The sequence below is a fragment of the Leucoraja erinacea genome, chromosome 10 (genome assembly GCF_028641065.1).
Source record: "Leucoraja erinacea ecotype New England chromosome 10, Leri_hhj_1, whole genome shotgun sequence".
In the NCBI taxonomy this organism is placed as follows: domain Eukaryota; kingdom Metazoa; phylum Chordata; class Chondrichthyes; order Rajiformes; family Rajidae; genus Leucoraja; species Leucoraja erinaceus.
In genome coordinates, this window is record NC_073386.1 from 47,939,401 (window position 1) to 47,958,867 (window position 19,467).

At 42.0% G+C, this 19,467-nt stretch overlaps 1 protein-coding gene across 1 annotated transcript in view; it reads right to left on the minus strand.

The window, feature by feature from the left end:
• Window positions 1-19,467, minus strand: part of hmcn1 (hemicentin 1) — a 376,776-nt gene that overhangs the window by 57,096 nt on the left and 300,213 nt on the right. The window contains 9 exon segments of the mRNA XM_055642165.1: window positions 4,909-5,073; window positions 5,667-5,788; window positions 7,544-7,700; window positions 8,860-8,987; window positions 10,449-10,590; window positions 11,483-11,624; window positions 12,697-12,833; window positions 14,313-14,394; window positions 18,416-18,612. Of these exon segments, the coding sequence (XP_055498140.1) occupies window positions 4,909-5,073; window positions 5,667-5,788; window positions 7,544-7,700; window positions 8,860-8,987; window positions 10,449-10,590; window positions 11,483-11,624; window positions 12,697-12,833; window positions 14,313-14,394; window positions 18,416-18,612 (1,272 nt within the window).

The window sequence follows — 19,467 nt, forward strand, 5'->3', positions numbered from 1 at the left end:
TTATAGGAAAGATGTCATCAAACTGGAAAGGGTACAGTGAAGATTTACGAAGATGTTGCCAGGATTAGAGGGCCAGAGCTATAGGGAGAGGTTGAGTAGGCTGGGACTCTATTTCATGGAGCACAGGAGGATGAGGGATGTATAGAGGTGTATAAAATTATGATTTGGATAGATATGGTTGTGTCTTTTGCCCAGAGTAAGTGAATCGAGGAGCAGAGGACATAAGTTTAAGGTGAAGGGCAAAAGATTTAATAGGAATCTGAGTGGTATGTTTTTCACACAAAGGGTGGTAGGTGTATGGAACAAGCTGCCAGAGGAGGTAGTTGAGGCAGGGACTATCACAACATTTAAGAAACAGTTAGACAGGTACATAGATAGGACAGATTCGGAGGGATATGGATCAAACGTGGGCAGGTGGGACTATTGCAGATAAGACATGCTGGGCCGAAGGGCCTGTTTCCACACTGTATCACTCTATGACTCTATCTATCTTTCCCTCTCAAACCCATTCTCCTGCCTTCTCCCCATTACCTCTGACACCCGTATCAATCAAGAATCTATGATGTTTCTTCATGGATAAGGACAGGGCTTCTCCACAAGTTTAAGTTCGGAATGGGGGTCAGGTACTTTCTTGACATTACAGGCAAGAATTACATTGATAGAAAAGGTTTAGAGGGATATGAGTCAAACATTGTCAAATTGGACTAGCTCAGTTGGCGCATTTGTTTGACATGGGCATGTTGTGCCTCTTTTCCTGTGCTGCATGAGTGTGCTTAAGGGCCCTGGACCCTGGCATCGAGGGACTTCACGCTTCACGCTCGTGATGTGCGCAGCACGCACATTATTTCACATTAAGTTTTTTGTAATCCTGTCATGCCACCCCCCCTTTTTGAAAAGCTTCATACTGGCCTGACTCTTATAGAATATTTCGAGGATGTAACTAGTAGCGTGGATAGGGGAGAACCAGTGGATGTGGTGTATCTGGACTTCCAGAAGGCTTTCGACAAGGTCCCACATAAGAGATTAGTATACAAACTTAAAGCACAAGGCATTGGGGGTTCAGTATTGATGTGGATAGAGAACTGGCTGGCAAACAGGAAGCAAAGAGTAGGAGTAAACGGGTCCTTTTCACAATGGCAGGCAGTGACTAGTGGGGTACCCCAAGGCTCAGTACTGGGACCCCAGCTATTTACAATATATATTAATGATCTGGATGAGGGAATTGAAGGCAATATCTCCAAGTTTGCGGATGACACTAAGTTGGGGGGCAGTGTTAGCTGTGAGGAGGATGCTAGGAGACTGCAAGGTGACTTGGATAGGCTGGGTGAGTGGGCAAATGTTTGGCAGATGCAGTATAATGTGGATAAATGTGAGGTTATCCATTTTGGTGGCAAAAACGGGAAAGCAGACTATTATCTAAATGGTGGCCGATTGGGAAAGGGGGAGATGCAGCGAGACCTGGGTGTCATGGTACACCAGTCATTGAAGGTAGGCATGCAGGTGCAGCAGGCAGTAAAGAAAGCGAATGGTATGTTAGCTTTCATTGCAAAAGGATTTGAGTATAGGAGCAGGGAGGTACTACTGCAGTTGTACAGGGTCTTGGTGAGACCACACCTGGAGTATTGCGTACAGTTTTGGTCTCCAAATCTGAGGAAGGACATTATTGCCATAGAGGGAGTGCAGAGACGGTTCACCAGACTGATTCCTGGGATGTCAGGACTGTCTTATGAAGAAAGACTGGATAGACTTGGTTTATACTCTCTAGAATTTCGAAGATTGAGAGGGGATCTTATAGAAACTTACAAAATTCTTAAGGGGTTGGACAGGCTAGATGCAGGAAGATTGTTCCCGATGTTAGGGAAGTCCAGGACAAGGGGTCACAGCTTAAGGATAAGGGGGAAATCCTTTAAAACCGAGATGAGAAGAACTTTTTTCACACAGAGAGTGGTGAATCTCTGGAACTCTCTGCCATAGAGGGTAGTTGAGGCCAGTTCATTGGCTATATTTAAGAGGGAGTTAGATGTGGCCCTTGTGGCTAAGGGGATCAGGGGGTATGGAGAGAAGGCAGGTACGGGATACTGAGTTGGATGATCAGCCATGATCATATTGAATGGCGGTGCAGGCTCGAAGGGCCGAATGGCCTACTCCTGCACCTAATTTCTATGTTTCTATGTTTCATTCATTTGTTCTATATCTCTCTCTATTTCACCATCTATATCTCTCGTTTCCCTTTCCCCCGATTCTCAGTGAGAAGAAGGGTCTTGACCAGAAACATCATCTATTCCTTTTCTCCAGAGATACTATCTGACCCGCTGAGCCTACGCCAGCTTTTAATTGGCAACAAAGTGTCACACTCACACAGCACAGGAAAAGAGCCTTTGGCACAACATGCCCATGTCAAACAAATGCGCCAACTGAGCTAGTCCAATTTGACAATGTTTGGCTCGTATCCCTCTAAACCTTTTCTATCAATGTAATTCATGCCTGTAATGTCAAGAAAGTACCTGACCCCCATTCTGAACTTAAACTTGTGGAGAAGCCCTGTCCTTATCCATGAAGAAACAAGGAACTGCATATGCTGGTTTACCAAGGAAAGACAGGAAAAGCTGGAATAACTCGGCGGGTCAAGCAGCAACCCTGGAGAACAGGGATACGTGATATTTTGGGTCAGGATGCTTCTTCAGATTGATTGCAGGGGTGGGGAAAAAGAGAGCTGGAAGAGTGGCGGGGCAGGACATAGCATGGCAGGCCATAGGTTAACACATGCAAAGGGGTTTTGATGGGCAAAGGCCAGAGATGAACACACACAATGTGTGAGACAAAGTGATTAGAGGATCGCAAATTGTGAAGCTGGAGAATTGATATCATGCCAATCGTTTAGGAATAGGGGTGGATGTGGATGGGATTGATGGGTGCAAGGTCAGCCAGGGCTCGGGGGGGGGGGGGGGGGGGGGGGGGGAAAGGGGGGGGAGTTTATGGGGGAGAAAGCGGAGGGGGGGATGTTTTGTAGATATTAGCTAAGGTTGGAGAATTCAATGTTCCTACCATTGGGTTATAAGCTACCCAAGCTGCGCCTTCAGCTTGTGTGTGGCCTCAACCGGGCAATGGTGAAGGCCCAGGACAGAAAGGTCAGTATGAGAATGGGAAGGGGAGTTAAAACGGTTGGGAACCGGGAGTTTCTGCAGGCTTTGGAGGAAAGAGCACGTGTTCGGCTAAACGATCACCGAGTCTACACTTGGCCTCTCCGTTGTACAGGAAGCCACATCAGGATGTAGTAGATGAGGTTGGTGGAGGGTGCATGTGAACCTCTACAAAATACCTTGCCCCCACTTTTCTTTACTCCTCCCCCACACACACACTGCCCCCTTCCCCTTCCCTGAGCCATGATTGACCTTGTTTCTGTCTCTTCCCTCTCCCCTCCATTCCTAAACAATTCGCACCTTGTCAACCCTCTACCTTTACAATTTGCAACTCCCTGATTCTTTTATCTCGCACCTTGTGTGTGTTCATCTATGGCCTTTGTCCAACCATCTGCCCATCAAAACCCCCCTCATCTTTGTTCACCTATAACCTGCCATGCATTGTCCCGCCCCTCCACTCTTCTAGCTTTCTTTCACCCCACCTTTGCATTCAGTCTGAAGTAGGGTCCCGATCTGAAACGTCACCTATCTATATACTCCAGGGATGTTGCCTGACTCGGTGATTCACGTCAGCATTTTGTGTCTGTCCTTATCCATAACTATTTAAACAATAATAGAACCATTATTGTTGGTCTCAATAGGCTTGTTCACTAAAACTTTAGTCATTTGCCCAGCCCAATTCCCAAAGAGTAGGATAAGCTGTGCCCCACTTCCTTGTGGGGTACTCTATATATTGCCTGAGAAAACCTTCTTGAACACACTTAACTAATTCTAAAACATTTAACTATCTAAAACCTTAGTGCAATGGCAGTGCCAGAATATACTGGGAAAGTTAAAATCCCCTAAGATCACCCATTAGTCTTGCAGCCGTCTGATGGATGAAAATAAAAACATTATGTTGGAAGCACCCTAGAGATAACATCCCACTTGTTCCGAGAGTTAGTGTTTCAGAGATGTTAAATAAAGTTTCAAGTATAGTTCTGTGACTCAATGATTCCATGAAAGTTTAAAGTGACAGGGTGACTGGAGGTTGGGAGGTCTCATTTGCCAACCATACTGATGGATTTTGTGAAGCAGTCACCCTAGTGTGAAGGGGACCATATTGTCAGTGGGGAATACAGTTTATAAATTAAAAGATGTATGTGTAAATCACCCTATCATCTTGAAGGGAATGAAGGAGTAAAAATGCATCTCCAGTGTTTGCAAAGCTTTATTGTGGGAAGGAGAAGGAGTGATATATGGATAAGCAAGGGTGCCAGAGAGGAAATGGACAAGGCAAATGCTGAAAGGTAACGAGAGGGATGATGCCACCTTGTGGTGGCATCATGGTGGAGATGCAGAAGATAATTTGTTGCATATGAAGGCTAGTGGCCAGGGAGGTGAGAGCAAATGGAACTATCATAATTTGGGATGGGAAGAAGCAGGTTAAGGTTTCTGCAGTAGTCCTTAGTTTTATGGTTAATATTGGCTGATGTCTTATCCCCAGAAATAGAGGTGCTAGGGGCGCAAAGATCAGAGAGGGACCACAAAAGCGAGACAAGAATAGACATTGGAAGTAAAATCATGGAATTCTCCTATTTGAGAAATGGGACTGATAAAATAATAACTTTTTGGCAACTGAGGAAAAGATGAATATCATGATTATCTTTAGTTGGACACATAATCAGTTCTGATAAATGGTACCCCAATTTTCTCTTTTAGATGTTGCCAGTCATGCTGTACATATTTTGAATTTCCAGACATACGAGATATGTGCTCACGCAATTACCTGTGGAGAGAATGAGGTAGCCTTCACCTTGAGCACGTAGCCTGAGCCCATCTTTGGTCCAGTGAATGCTTGGTTCTGGGACACCAGAAGCAGTGCAGGTAATGATGGCTGGTGCCAACCGTGTTACCAATAAATCTGTCGCTTCATCCGCAATTGACGGAGGAACTAAATAGAAAGACAGTTAAAGACCAATAGATCTACTGAATACCATAATCAAACACAGAGACAACTGACACTCTTGTAGAGGCATTTTATTTGTAGGCTTCAATGTTAGTGACACACACACACACACACACACGCACGCACGCACACACACACGCACGCACGCACACGCACACACGCACGCACACACACGACTTGCAGAAGTCTTTTTATTCTCATTCAAGATTTTGAACTCATTATTCCAAATGCAGAAAAAGATTAAATCCCAGCAAAGTATCAACGTAGATAAAGGAATCTGACACCAACAGATAGAATTCACACTGATAGATTATGTTTGTGAAGGGGAACCAGCTAAAACTATGATTTGTGCAATAGATGTCATGGCCTGATACACCGTGCACACAGGAATTTCAATTCAGCATTATTTAGTATGGTAGTTCGAGTGTGGATGAGGGTGTAACATTTACATAAAGCGAATAGGTTGACAGCTGGGCCAATGTAAAGCACAAAACAATGTATTAAACAGCATTGTGCTATGAATTAATATTAAGCTTTCCAATGTGAAAAATCAGCTGCACCATAATTTAAGAGTTCACCTTGTACAGTAAGTTGGATAACTCTTTGATCTTCCCCTGCATAATTCGAAACTTTGCAGTCATAATGCGCAGTGTCTTCTACAGTCGGTGAGATGATTACAAGAGAACCAGAGGAAAGCAGTCTAAAGAAAAAATAATCAAAAAATGATCAAATGGTAAACCTTTTCTTTTATCTCATTGCTTGATTTTATTTGTTGTACACTTTTTTTTAGTTTAGTTTAGAGATACAGCGCGGAAACAAACCCTTCAGCCCACAGTCCACGCCAACCAGCGATCCCACACACTAGCACTATCCTACACACGCTATCCTACACCAAAGCCAATTAACCTACAAACTTGTACGTCCTTGGAGGGTGTGTGGAAACCGGAGTTCCCAGACAAAACCACGCAGGTCACGAGGAGATCGTACAAACTTCATACAGACAGCACTCGTAGTCAGGATCAAACCCGGGTCTCTGTTGCTGTAAGGCAGCAACTCTACTGCTGTGCCTCCATGCCACCCTAATGCTCAAAACATGGATTTAATTTTTCATGATTAATCTTTCCACTCAACAGGCTGCTGCATAATTGCATCCTCCTTCAAGCGGAAAGAGTGGGTAGCCTAGTTTCACGACCGCAACCTCAGGCAGAGTTTCACGGTCTTTCTCCAATGTTTCTGGACTTCTGCAGTACTGAGCATGTTGACACGCTTAGAGTAAGAGTATCCAAACTACAATCTAGTCTCTATACCTGTGATACCCAATCTTGACAATCCCAATCATCTACCCATAAAAAGCAGGGAGTGCACAACACTCCCACAAGGCTATGAATGCCGAATGGCATGTGGAGCATTCGTCTTGTAGTTGGCAATAAAGGAGGGAGAAATGGGTCAAATTTTAAATGCCACTAAACATGCATAACTACTACTTGTTGCACTCAACCAGAGGCCAAAAAATATGAATAGCTCTGAATGATCAGATTATATCTGTTTATCCAACAAATCATAATGCAACATTATGATGCTAGGTAGTAATTCAAAATTATTGTCAAGTTGCCATTATGGTTTAATACCCCTCCAAAGTAACATTTTTGCTACTACTATAATTATATAATGACAGAGGGGTTTTGGCATTCTGGGCAAGAGAAGACCAAACTATCATTTTAAAGTGATGGTAAAACTGGTACTCTTTACATCTGGAATTTGTAAACCTCTAATACCTATCCACTGTATCATTTATGAATTTAATCAATCCAATTTTGATAACTATTCCTGCACCTGGCAAGCACCTGATTTCTGAAACATTCTCTCTGTCTCTGTACTTCACCACCTAGCTTTAAATAAAACCTCTCTCTTTGCCCTACTCTTTGGTCCAAGGTTTGACGGGGCCTATCGCCTGTCCCTGACATGCAACAATTCCATGGTTTCATCATTGCCTGAAGGTTTTAGCTGTTGCCAGCACTCAACGGCAGTTTCAGTATCAAGACTACATAAATGGAAACTTGTTTAGTTTAAACTTACAGGAGATCTGAGGAACAATCTTTTCAGCCCAAAGCTGTTTGAAATCTGGAACACACTTGCAGAGTCAATAGTAGAGTCAGGTACTCTCCCTACATGTAAGATATGTTTAAATCAGTAAAGCATAGTTGGATAGAGAATAAGTGCCTGTATATAGGATTATAGATAGGCACTTAATGGTTGGCATGGACCTGGGTGGGCTGAAGGTCCTGTTTCTGTGCTGTATGGTTTTATGAAACTTATCAGTAAAACTTGGCACCAAATATATTGTTGTAATAATATAGTCAATGCTAATAATTATTTTTAATGGCAAATTCATTCAATACATCCAATTGGATGATTTCAGGAATTACAGTTTTTTAGGATAATAGTATGTAATCACCTGTATATATTCTGATGATGATCAGTGTTGAGCAGTCGCCCATTCCTCTTCCAGCTGACTGTAGGCTTTGGGATACCAGATGCTTCACAAGCCAGAGTGGTCTGCACATTGACGAGAACAGTGATATTGTTGACGTCAGGAGCAATGGATGGAGGAACTGGAAGAGATCAGGGAAAATGTTTCTTACTTGGACAAAAAGGACTGTTTACCTAAATAATGCCCAAATTCATCTGCGTGGCTCAGCTGCATGAATAGATACGTTTGGGCTGTTGGGTTTTGATAATTGAAGATCAATCATGAACAATAGGATGGTAATTTAACATGTACATTTCATCCATATTTGCCTCTGAATTGGAAGAGAATATGAGGTATTGAATGTAGGCAGCTTTGTTTTGCATTTATTATACAAGGCAATTAACTAGGAATACATAAAATGCTGTACATTCAAAATAAAATAGAAAATGCTGGTCATGCAGCATTTGTGCAGAGAGAAAAACATAAGAATTCATCTCAGTAACCTTTCATCAGAACACAGAGTACAAAGTATGCCAGGAAAATGAAGCAGAATTCGTAACAGATCCAAAATATTTGATATTCAAATATTAAAGTTAATGAACATGGGGATGTATTCGGGGACAATTAATGAAGTTTGTGTTCAAGGGTGTAATGTATACTTCCTCATATAAAAAAATATTTTCCATGTTTTAATTATTTACAATTACTTGGAGAGTAGCAAGTATATCAAGGTTCTTCATGCCATTATATACAACGTATAAAAGTTGGTTTGCCAGATCTTGTTAAGTGACATGAGCAGAAATAATGGATTGAGATGGTTGATGAACTATGACTGTAACGAATGTGGTGGAAGATTGCAACCTTCACGTGGTCCGCCCTGTTTTGACGAATGCAATCAACCCGGCGTGCACAATCAAATAAGATCAAATAGAACAAGTTGTCCTACAACTTTAGGCTGTGCACGGCATACGCAAGAAGAAGAAGACTGTAACGAATGGCACAGCAGACTAGAAGGGACGAATGGCCTACTTTTGTTCCTATTTTTTTTACGTGTCTATGTTAGTCTGGAAGCAGACAAAACCACGGTAAAAAGTGTACTCAATGGGATTATGGCCTGGATTATGAAAATTATTTTACAATGAAAATTCGCTGAAGTCATTAACAGATGATTCCACATCAAAATAAGTGGTTGTTAAAAGAAAGTAGAAAGTAGGTTTAGAAATTGCAAGACAATTTACAGAAAGCAAATGGGTTCCAAGATGTTGGCAATAATTTGCGTCAATTATATCAAATGCATTTACCGTAGATTTGTACATCAATTCTCCTACGGGCTGTTCCTGCTGCGTTGATCGCCATACATAGATAACGACCTGTATCTGTTACCTGAGCTGAGCTGATATGCAATGAACCATCTTCTAAGAAAGAGTACCTGGGGGGGAAAAAATTGCAAATGAGCCTTTTCAAGAGGGTATATCTTGATTAAGTGATTATCTTGATTAATAGACTATAGAATTGGGAGGTCATGTTGCAGTTGTATAAGACGCTGATGAGTGCATTTAGAATATTGTGTTCAGTTCTGGGCACCATGTTATAGGAAAGATAATGTCACGCTTGAAAGGGTTCAGAGAAGTTTTACAAGGATGTTGCCAGGGCTAGAGGGTCTGAGCTATAGGGCGAGGTTGAGTAGGCTGGGTCTCTATTCCTTGGGGCGATCTTATAGAGGTGTATCTTATAGATCTTATAGAATGAGGGGTGATCTTATAGAGGTGTATCTTATAGATCTTATAGAATGAGGTGTGATCTTATAGAGGTGTATAAAATCATGAGAGGAATAGATCGGGTAGATGCACAGAATCTCTTTCTCAGATTAGAGGAATCGAGGACCAGAGGACTTAGGTTCAAGGTGAAAGGAAAAAGATTTAATAGGAATCTGAGGGGTAAAAACGGAGGGCAGTGGGTGTATGGAACAAGCTGCCAGATGAGATAGTTGCCACTGGGGCTATCCCAACATTTAAGAAACAGTTAGAGGGCCTGTCCCTCTTGGGCATCATTTGCGCGTCATTTATGTGACAGGCGCACGACTGTCGCGCGCAATTCACACGTCATCATGCGTCAGCACAGCCGTCTGGTGCACGTGCCATCATTAGAATACCCTGTTTCCCTACTCTGCATCATGACCATCATGGACGAACTACAGAATTTATTGCTACAACAACAACAGAGACTTCTGTTAGCAACAGCCCTCATACATACAGATCAGCCAGGCAGGAGTACAACAAGAAAGGCTAGCAAGAAATGCAAGAAGAGGTCTGTGTGGACGAGGTTAGAGGCTATATGATGCGTAAAAGGCGGGCCGACCGCATGTTTACAGACGTTGATGCACGGTGACGTAACCATGCGTCACCACGTGATACACGTGCAACGTCGGGACATCAGCGTGCGACGCCAATCCGTCAGCGTGCATAGCCAATGTGACAACGTGCATAAGCGATACGTCACTAGGGGGCGCGCGAGGATTTTGGTACACTACGAAATCCTGGAACACCGTGCGATACTGCGCTCAACTACATGCGATTCCACGCCTCACCATGCGCTATGCACGCGTCACACACGCGCCCCCCATGCGTCATGACGCATCGATCAATTTTCTACATGACGCATAAATGAGGCGCAAACGATGCCCAAGTGGGATAGGTCCTTAACCGACAAAGATTGGGTGACAGGGAAGGCTGAAAATGGTCCCTAGATTGTATTATTATTTAAAAAGCTTCTGAAGGAAGGTAGAAAACATAGGCTGAAATTGTTTGTTTTAAATGTGCTCAATATTTCTCGAGAGAACCATCTCCAAGTACAGAAAAAAAAACACAGTACAGAAAAAGTCATTCCTGACCTCAGGTTGCTTGCTGAGAGAATGGCACCATCCTTTCTCCAGGTGACTTGAGGAGTTGGTACACCATTGACCACACATACGAGCACTGCTGTCTGGTTCATGTGGGCAGTCACCGTCTGTGAACCTCTGATTGTGGGAGCAACTGCATGTTCAAAGCAACAGAGCATCAGTACCAGTTTAGCATGTTTAAAGCTACATTTGTAAACATTTAAAAAATAATTGTTTAAAAAATAATTGCCATTCATTCTGAGCAAAGACAATATTGTTTAGATGATATTGTATAAAACAGAATGCCTGCACATTTAAAATTTGTTTTAACTATTCATGTAAGTTATTTTATTTTACAGTTCAGAAAATTACACCAGATGGTTCTCAGCGGCACCCTGTCCCGATATTTCATCTTGAGAAATATCAAACAATGCACATACTGTGCACAACTGTCCACAGACCACCTGGAATTTCTCAAAATGTTATTTAAGCACCGCAAACTTTGAATAATGATTTTTAATTTTTATGATACAGCATGGAAACAGGCCCTTCGGACAACAGAGTCCATGTCCACCATCAATTACCCATTCACACTAGTTCCATGTTATCCCTCTCTCACATCCATTCCTTACGCATTAGGGATAGTTTACAGCGGCCAATTAACCTACAAACCCGCACTTCTTTCGGATATGGGAGGAAACCAGAGCACCCGGAGGAAACCCATGTAGTCACAGGGAGAATGTGAGAACTCCATACATCCAGCATCCGAGGTCAGGATCAATACAAATCTTTGTTGCTGTGAGGCAGCAGCTCTGCCAGCTGTACCATCCTTGGGTACTTAGACTCTCATAACTCCATCAGTGCAATTTATCGGTGAGCTAAATCTCAAGTCATCCTCCAATGAATCATGTACATTCACGGCATCAGTTCAAAATCCAGATATCATGTGAATTTCATAATCCATCCAACTTTCCTGTGATAATAGATGGTGCTAATAATGGTTGTGTTCGTAGGAAGTTGTAAAGGCTTTGAACATGTGCACTCACCGTTCACTGTTACAGTAAACTCTCTTGTCATTTTCCCTGCAATGTTGCTTGCTACACAAACATATCGAGCTGCATCCCCAAGCTCAGCATTATTAATCTGAAGGTATCTTCCACTGGACAGGATACGTAGACGAGGGGTGGCCTGCCAATTGAAGTAATTAAGCATAAAAATCATGCCTGTTATATATCAGAAGCAGCACAAGGGCCTGAAGTAATGGATGGGAGCCAGACACTTTGGCTGCTCTGCATTCTCAGTATTATCATAATGCGAGAGAGAATTGAATTAGTTACAGCAAGACACTTTCATAGTTAGTCCTGTTAATTATGGTTTTGCGGAATCCTTTTATCATTATTTGAAATCGCTTATCACATTGCTTGTGGTGTTATTCTTACAGATAGATTTAATGATGGCACTTCCAACTTGCAAAGTTCACTATAACAAAAATAATTGATTTGTAAGGACCCATCAGATATCCAAAAACCTAAGTTTGTTTCCCCCTCTGCAAGAGAGCCATTTACCCTAATTGGGATAAAAATAACTATTTTTTGTTTTTGTACAAAAATAAATCAGTACTAGAGCGGACCTCAATCAATTTATTCTACTGGTTAAAAGTGAAAGCCAAAACACCCATTATAAATGCCTAATTAAATCACACCCACATTTCTGTGCAGTCCAGTCTTTGTATCCAAGTAAGGATATACTTGCAATAGATTGAGTGTAATGAATAATTAGATTCCTAGAACAATACTCTTTGTACTACAAGGTGGGATTAAGCAGACTGGGCCTATATTTTTATGGGTTTAGAAGAATCAGAGGTGATGTAATTGAAACATACAAGATCTTTATGGAGCACAACAGGATTGACCTGGCTGAGTCCTTTATCTAGAACCAGGGATCAAATTTTCAGAATATGATCAGCCATTCAAGGCAGAGATGAGAAGAAATGTCTTTGCCTCGAGGGCAATGAACCTTTGGAATTCTTTACCAAATGAGCTGATGGGGCTCAGCCGCTTAGTATGCTCAAGACTGAGATTAAAATACTTTTATTATTCAAGGATTCAAGGGATATGGGGTTGCATAAATGAGGCACTAACATATTAACTATGATATTTTTGAAGAGGGATAGGTATGAGGGCCCAGACAACCTACTCATGTTTCTATTTCTTCTCATCTCAATTCTAGTCTGAATCTAGCTGCAGAAATTGGCTCCTACCTTTAATGGTTTTCCATCCTTTAGCCAAGCTAGTGTTGGAGGTGGTACAGCATCGGATTTGCACTCCAGGATTACCTGTCCATTCTTTAGCACTGCTATGTCCTGTGGTCCACTTTGACCAGCAATGTTTGGTGGTACTGCATCAAAAGTATAGCATTAACTTAAGTAAACCACAACAACAATGTCTAAATAAATTCTAATACAGTAAACTCTTGCTATTATGACCATACGTGGAGAGATGGTGTCCATTATTAACCATAGTCTGCTGTAACCGATTAAGGAGGAAACCCACACTGTCACAATGTCTTTGTCTTTGCAATGTGGGAGGAAAGATAGAACCATTATGGTAGTTCTACCCTATACACTAGGGACATTTCAGTGTGTGTAGGGTAGAACTACTGCAATGGTTCTAGCTTTTCTCCCACGTAGTGCATGGTTGGTACAGACTCCATGCTGTTTCTCTAGTCTAAGCTTCTTGGTTCAAAGACAAAATTCACTCCATGCGCCTAGTGGTCATTCCGTGAAACAACAAACTCGGTCTAAAACAGATTTGGTTCGCTATAAAATAAATCTGTCGTAAAGAGGTTTGTTAAAACAAGGGTTTACTGTATACTCATGAAGCTAAAATCTGCTTGAAGTTTTGCAAAATGTTAAGGTTATTGTATAAACTAGGATACTATTAGCACATGTGCTTTTCAGGTTGTCTTCCATTGATATCTGGGCTTGTAGTTTGGACAGCAGGAGGCGTGGGCCACAGTAGAACCTGGCTGCACACAGGCTTGTGTCTCATTCACGTGAGATCTCCAACTTAATCAAACCTTGGAACATCGCTCAATGGCCCAGTACCCAAATAGAGTCCCTAACATGTGCTTCACTCTATCAACAAACAAATGTACTTGTGTCATTTCCTTTTAGAACTCCGTAAGAAAACAATGCAGAGTCCACAAAAAATAAATACAGATGGAAAGATACTCAAATTGGCAATAATAATAAGCACATGTATTTTCACAAGAAATTTCCCCTCAATTTAGGGGCATTAGAACAAGTAGTTCAATCAAGAATCTCTAACTGTGGAGGATGTACATCTGTGACACATCTGCTGTTGTCCACAATGCATTTATTAGCTTTAGAAATAAGAACTATGGTACATTAAAAATTAACATTCTAATAGTATCCTCAAACATTAATTTAGCCGGGATGACATGTGCTTGATACTTCTTTACGTTAATTAAAGGGAACAGAAGTAACACCAAGCAGAATGGAAACTGGATCTCAGATTTCGTCTACGCCTTGGGTCAGTAGACAGATCAGCCCATCTGAATGGGCAAACAATCAACGATATAAAAATGAAAGCATATTAAAATTTCCTGTGTTTGTTCAACTTGTTCAATGCCTCGAGGTGCATAGCCTGGAAGTAATTAGATCCAGTTAGATGTACAGTGCAATTCAGTAAAAACGTGCCATTGGATGGACAATAAGCTGCACCAGTTAGTCAGAATGTGCAGAGACTGTAATATCAAGATGTCAATCTCTGGTCTGTAATGTAATGTCAATCTCTGGTCTGTAATGTAATGTCAAGAACCCATCTCTGGTGTTCCCATGGACTGTAGACTTACCATGCACCCTCACCAAATACTCTCGGTCATCATCCCCTGCTGTACTGGATGCCAGACAAGTGTATCTACCTGTATCTTGCACCTGGAGGAGGGAAAAAAATCCATAAATGCCTTAAACTAAACCCATAATTGCCTTAAACTAAACTAAACTAATTTTTCACAATGGCCTTTTTGCACTGTTTTATAATTTTCTGCATTATATCAAAACCAATAACAGGGAAGAAAAGTTGCCGGACTGCCAATGCAGCGATGTCAAGATGTTAGTCTCACATCGAAACAATTACTGAGCCAGATTCCTAAAATTTCTTAACTTTTTAGTTTTACTGAAGAATTATGATATGGAAACAGAAGTACACCAACAGGTTGTACTGCATAGATTGTGCAGCAGTGTACCCAAATGTATCAAAGCATTTTCCTTCAAAAATACTGCAATAAACCAGTACCTTAACTTCTGTGTAAGAAAGAACTGCAGATGCTGGTTTAAATCGAAGGTAGACACAAAATGTTGGAGTAACTCAGCGGGTGAGGCAACATCTCGGGAGAGAAGGAATGGGCGACCTTTTTGGGTCGAGACCCTTCATCAGACTTCACCGTGTATACGTTCGGGAAATAATCTTTACCATGTAATAACCAGCTCTGATAAGTCTGAATGGACTATTTCATTGTTCTCTCCTTACTTTTGATTTGGCAATCAGATTTGAAAAATATTTATTTCCATCTTTACAGGATAAATAGAGAAGAGAGCAGGACATTTTAAATTTAGAAACCAAAAATCACACGATGCAGGATTTCTGAGGATCAATGTTTATGTGGAACATGAATTTTAATCAAACTGCATTTATTTGTAACATAGAATACAAATCTGATGGTTTAAAACCAGTGACACCCAAATAAACGATGATTAATATTGTTTGATCAAGCTGCTGGAGAGGCTTCAGGTTTGAAAAATATTTTTTAAGAACCCTCAGCATGCTGCCATAAACTATTTACTATCCATGTGGCTGAGAAATACACTCTTTGCAAACAGTAGAAGGGATGAGAAGACTTGATGCCCAGATCATATGGTTTTGCAAAGTTTATAAAGCAAAGATTGACTTTTGACTCGCTGCTTGCAGCCTGTGGACAGCAAAAGAGTGCACATCCTTCTACCCCAACAGGTCCTTTACGAACAAAGGAGTGGGAGTGAATCCACCCAAAGGAATTATGTGCAGGGACATTTCTTGGTTTGTTGGTCCTCCAAAATATTCCAAATGGAATTTAAACTGGAGGTGGTGAAGGGAGGGCTTAAGCCAGAAAGGGTTATTGGGAAGAAAGGGCTACTTTAAATTTAGTTGCATCTGGTTGGGTAACTATAGTAGGGTGGAGATTATTCCATGCTTTAATTGTGCGGGGGAAGAACGAATTGCTGTATACATCTGTCTTTGTAGCTGGGATCACAAATTGGATCGAATGCCCTCGTCTGCTCCTAATTGGTTTGGGTTTGGTGTAGGTCTTGTAGTCTATGTCGAGCTGACCATTTAACATTTTGTAAAAACAGGTCAAACGGTGAGCTTCACGTCTGTCTTGGAGAGGGTTCCACCCCAGAGAATTCAGAAGTTTGGTGACACTCGCTTCTCTCTCATAGGTGTTAGTAACAAATCGAGCTGCCTGTCTTTGGACACGTTCGATGGAAGAAATGTTTTTATTTGTGTATGGGTCCCATGCTGCAACTGCGTAGTCCAATTGAGGTCTAATGAGGGTGAAGTATAGCTTCTCCTCGACAGAAGTTGAACAATGATGTCAGAAGGGAGAGCAGTAAGCAACTTTAGGTTAGAGATAAATATCTCTTTAGGTTAGAGATAAGTATCTCTAGATAGGTAGGTCCAGTTCAAGTTTGAAGGAATGAAGGATGGAGGGTATAATAAAAGGAGTTGGTATATTTGGTGAGAGAGAGAGAGAAGAAAAAGAGTGTTTTAATAGAAATGCCAGACTCAGACCTCACCCTCCATTAATTTACAACTTTCCCCCATTTTTTCCCCATCTCTTACCCAGCTCAACCATCACTCTACTCTTAGACTCTCCCGTTCACAGCTCAGATGGAGAAGCAGCAGCAAAGGAAGCCTCTCCCACAAAATTATTAAGGGGTTGGACAGGCTAGATGCAGGAAGATTGTTCCTGATGTTGGGGAAGTCCAGGACAAGGGGTCACAGCTTAAGGATAAGGGGGAAATCCTTTAAAACCGAGATGAGAAAAACTTTTTTCACACAGAGAGCCGTGAATGTCTGGAACTCTCTGCCACAGAGGGTAGTTGAGGCCACACAGTTCATTGGCTATATTTAAGAGTGAGTTAGATGTGGCCCTTGTGGCTAAGGGGATCAGAGGGTATGGAGAGAAGGCAGGTACGGGATACTGAGTTGGATGATCAGCCATGATCATATTGAATGGCGGTGCAGGCACGAAGGGCCGAATGGCCTACTCCTGACCCTAATTTCTATGTTTCTATGTTTCTAAATGCCATATCAAATATGGTAGGTCTCAGCAAAAAGCCCTCCAGCTATTGTGAAAAATCTGGCTTCTAACGTTGCAGGTTTGGTAAGGATTGGGATTAGACAGGACAGGGGACAGTGCCACAAGGAGCAAGCCCAATATCATAGGTGGGGGCGGAGGCACAGGAAAGAGGTTTGTTTGATGGTAGATAAGGTTATGAGGCCATAAGTGATAGGCGTAGAATTAGGCCATTCGGACGATCAAGTCTACTCCATCGTTCAATCATGGCCGATCTATCTCTCCGTCCTAACCCCATTCTCCTGCCTTCTCGCCATAACCTCTGACACCTATACTAATCAAAAATCTATCTATCTCTGCCTTAAAAATATCCACTGACTTGGCCTCCACAGCCTTCTGTGGCAAAGAATTCCACAGATTCACCACCCTCTGATTAAAGAAATTTCCCCTCATCTCCTTCCTAAAAGTCCTTTAATTCTAAGGCTATAACCTCTAGTCCTAGACTCTCCCACTAGTGGAAACATCCTCTCCACATCTACTCTATCCAAACTTTTCACTATTCTGCAAGTTCCAATGAGATCCCCCATCATTCTTCTAAACTTCAGCGAGTACAGGCCCGGTGCCGACAAACGCTCATCATAGGTTAACCTACTCATTCCCGGGATCATTCTTGGTAGCCTCCTCTGGAGCTTCACCAGAGCCAGCACATCCTTCCTTAGATATGGTGCCCAAAATTGCTCATAATCCTCCAAATGCGGCCTTACCAGCGCCTTATAGAGCCTCAGCATTACATCCCTACTTTTGTAAACAAGCCCTCTTGAAATAAATGCTCGCATTGAGTTTGAGATGGGTGGGAGGGGGAGAGTGCCAGACATCTGAGACAAGGTGACAGTGGGGTGTGGTGGAAGGAGCAGGTTATGACTCCAGTTGATGACGCAACCCTTTCTTTAGGTAGATTTACCAAAATATACATTTGTGTGTCTATAACGCAATGTGTAATTGCTCCCCCTTTTAGGGCTTTCAAAATAGTTTTTAGAATTAAATAATACACTAGACTTTAACAGCTTAAAGTCAGACCCTTGAGATTTGCAAATTTTAATTCCACAGTTTTGAAAATGGAAATATTATCTCTTTGTGAACATGAAAACATTTGATGATAGCTTGTTTAATTAGATGATGATGACTCAGTCAAGGCTACTAATTCACTCCTTTCATGAGCAAGGTCTAGTGTAAAAGTAATGCTTATAATGAAAAGCATCACATCTCTCTATAATTATTGGTAGAGATTTTACAGAATTTTACTCTAGACTTTAGAGATACAGCGCTGAAACAGGCCCTTTGGCCCACTGAGTCCGCGCCGATTATCGATGTCCCTCTGCACTAACACTATCCTACACACTAAGGACAATATGTCTTTGAAGTGTGGGAGGAAACTTAAGTACATGAGAAAACCCATGTGGTCACAGGGAGAAGGTACAAACTCCGTACAGACAGCACCTGTAGTCAGGATCGAACCCGGGTCTCTGGTGCTGTAAAGCAGTAGCTCGACCACTACTCCAAAGTGTTGCTATGTAGAATTAAAATGTTTGAGACAACTTGAATAGAAGCTTGCACTGCACCTGAGCATTCTCTTTTCTCAGCACTTCACCACCATGAAGAACGTGAACAGCATCTGTCAGAGGCAATGGACGTCCATCCTTAATCCAGGTCAGTTTAGGAGTCGGGATGCCCGTAGCAACGCAGTGTAGTTCTAAGGGGTTGTTCACAACCACAAAGACTTCCTCAGTAATATCAGAGCCATTGATATGAGGCGGATCTGTAATATATCAAAAAATGAAATAGGTTCTTCTTTTATGCTCCGTGCAGGAGTGATGCAAACACATGAAAATGTAACTGAAACAAATAAATAAAATGAAAATTCAAAACAGATAATAAAAATGAGTGACAATTTTTTTACTGGGAAATCATTTCTCCTTGTAAGCTGATTCTGTATTGCATTGTATTGTATTCAAATTTATTGTCATTGTCTCAATTAGAGACAACAAAATGAATTTCCCTTTACAGTCAGTATCATAAAAATAATAAAATAATAAATAATAAAACATATTAAAAATAAAATAGAATTTAAAAAAAAGCACAAACACAGAAAGTCCACGACACAACATAACACAATGGCACCAAGGTGAGGAAGGCACCATAGTCCAGCCAGCCTCCCCTCCGATCTTCCCAGATGTTCACCCGTGGTCGGGGCCTTCCGAGCACCCGCAGTCGCCATCCCGGGCGGCCCGATGCTCAGGCCCTCACGCCGGGCTGATGGAACGCCGATGGCGAACACCAACGGTGAAAATCCTCCCAATCAGCCGCCTCCCACAGCCGGAGTCCGCAGCTCCCGAGTCCGCAGCTCCCGAGTCCGCAGCTCCCGAGTCCGCAGCTCTTCTTCACACAATGACTAACTTCTGTCACTCTCTTTACCATTCACCATTCCACCCTTCTGTAACACTTCTTCCCAGTAGATGCCAACTATCCCGATGTACTTGTGAACTCTGGCCACGGGATTGCTCTGTAGACCAGGTTTGTGATGTCTCTCTCCCAAGTGGACGGCTGTCTCCATCAACTGCCCTCGCATGGCCAAAGTCTAGACTTGTTTATCATACACAGATTGTACAGCACA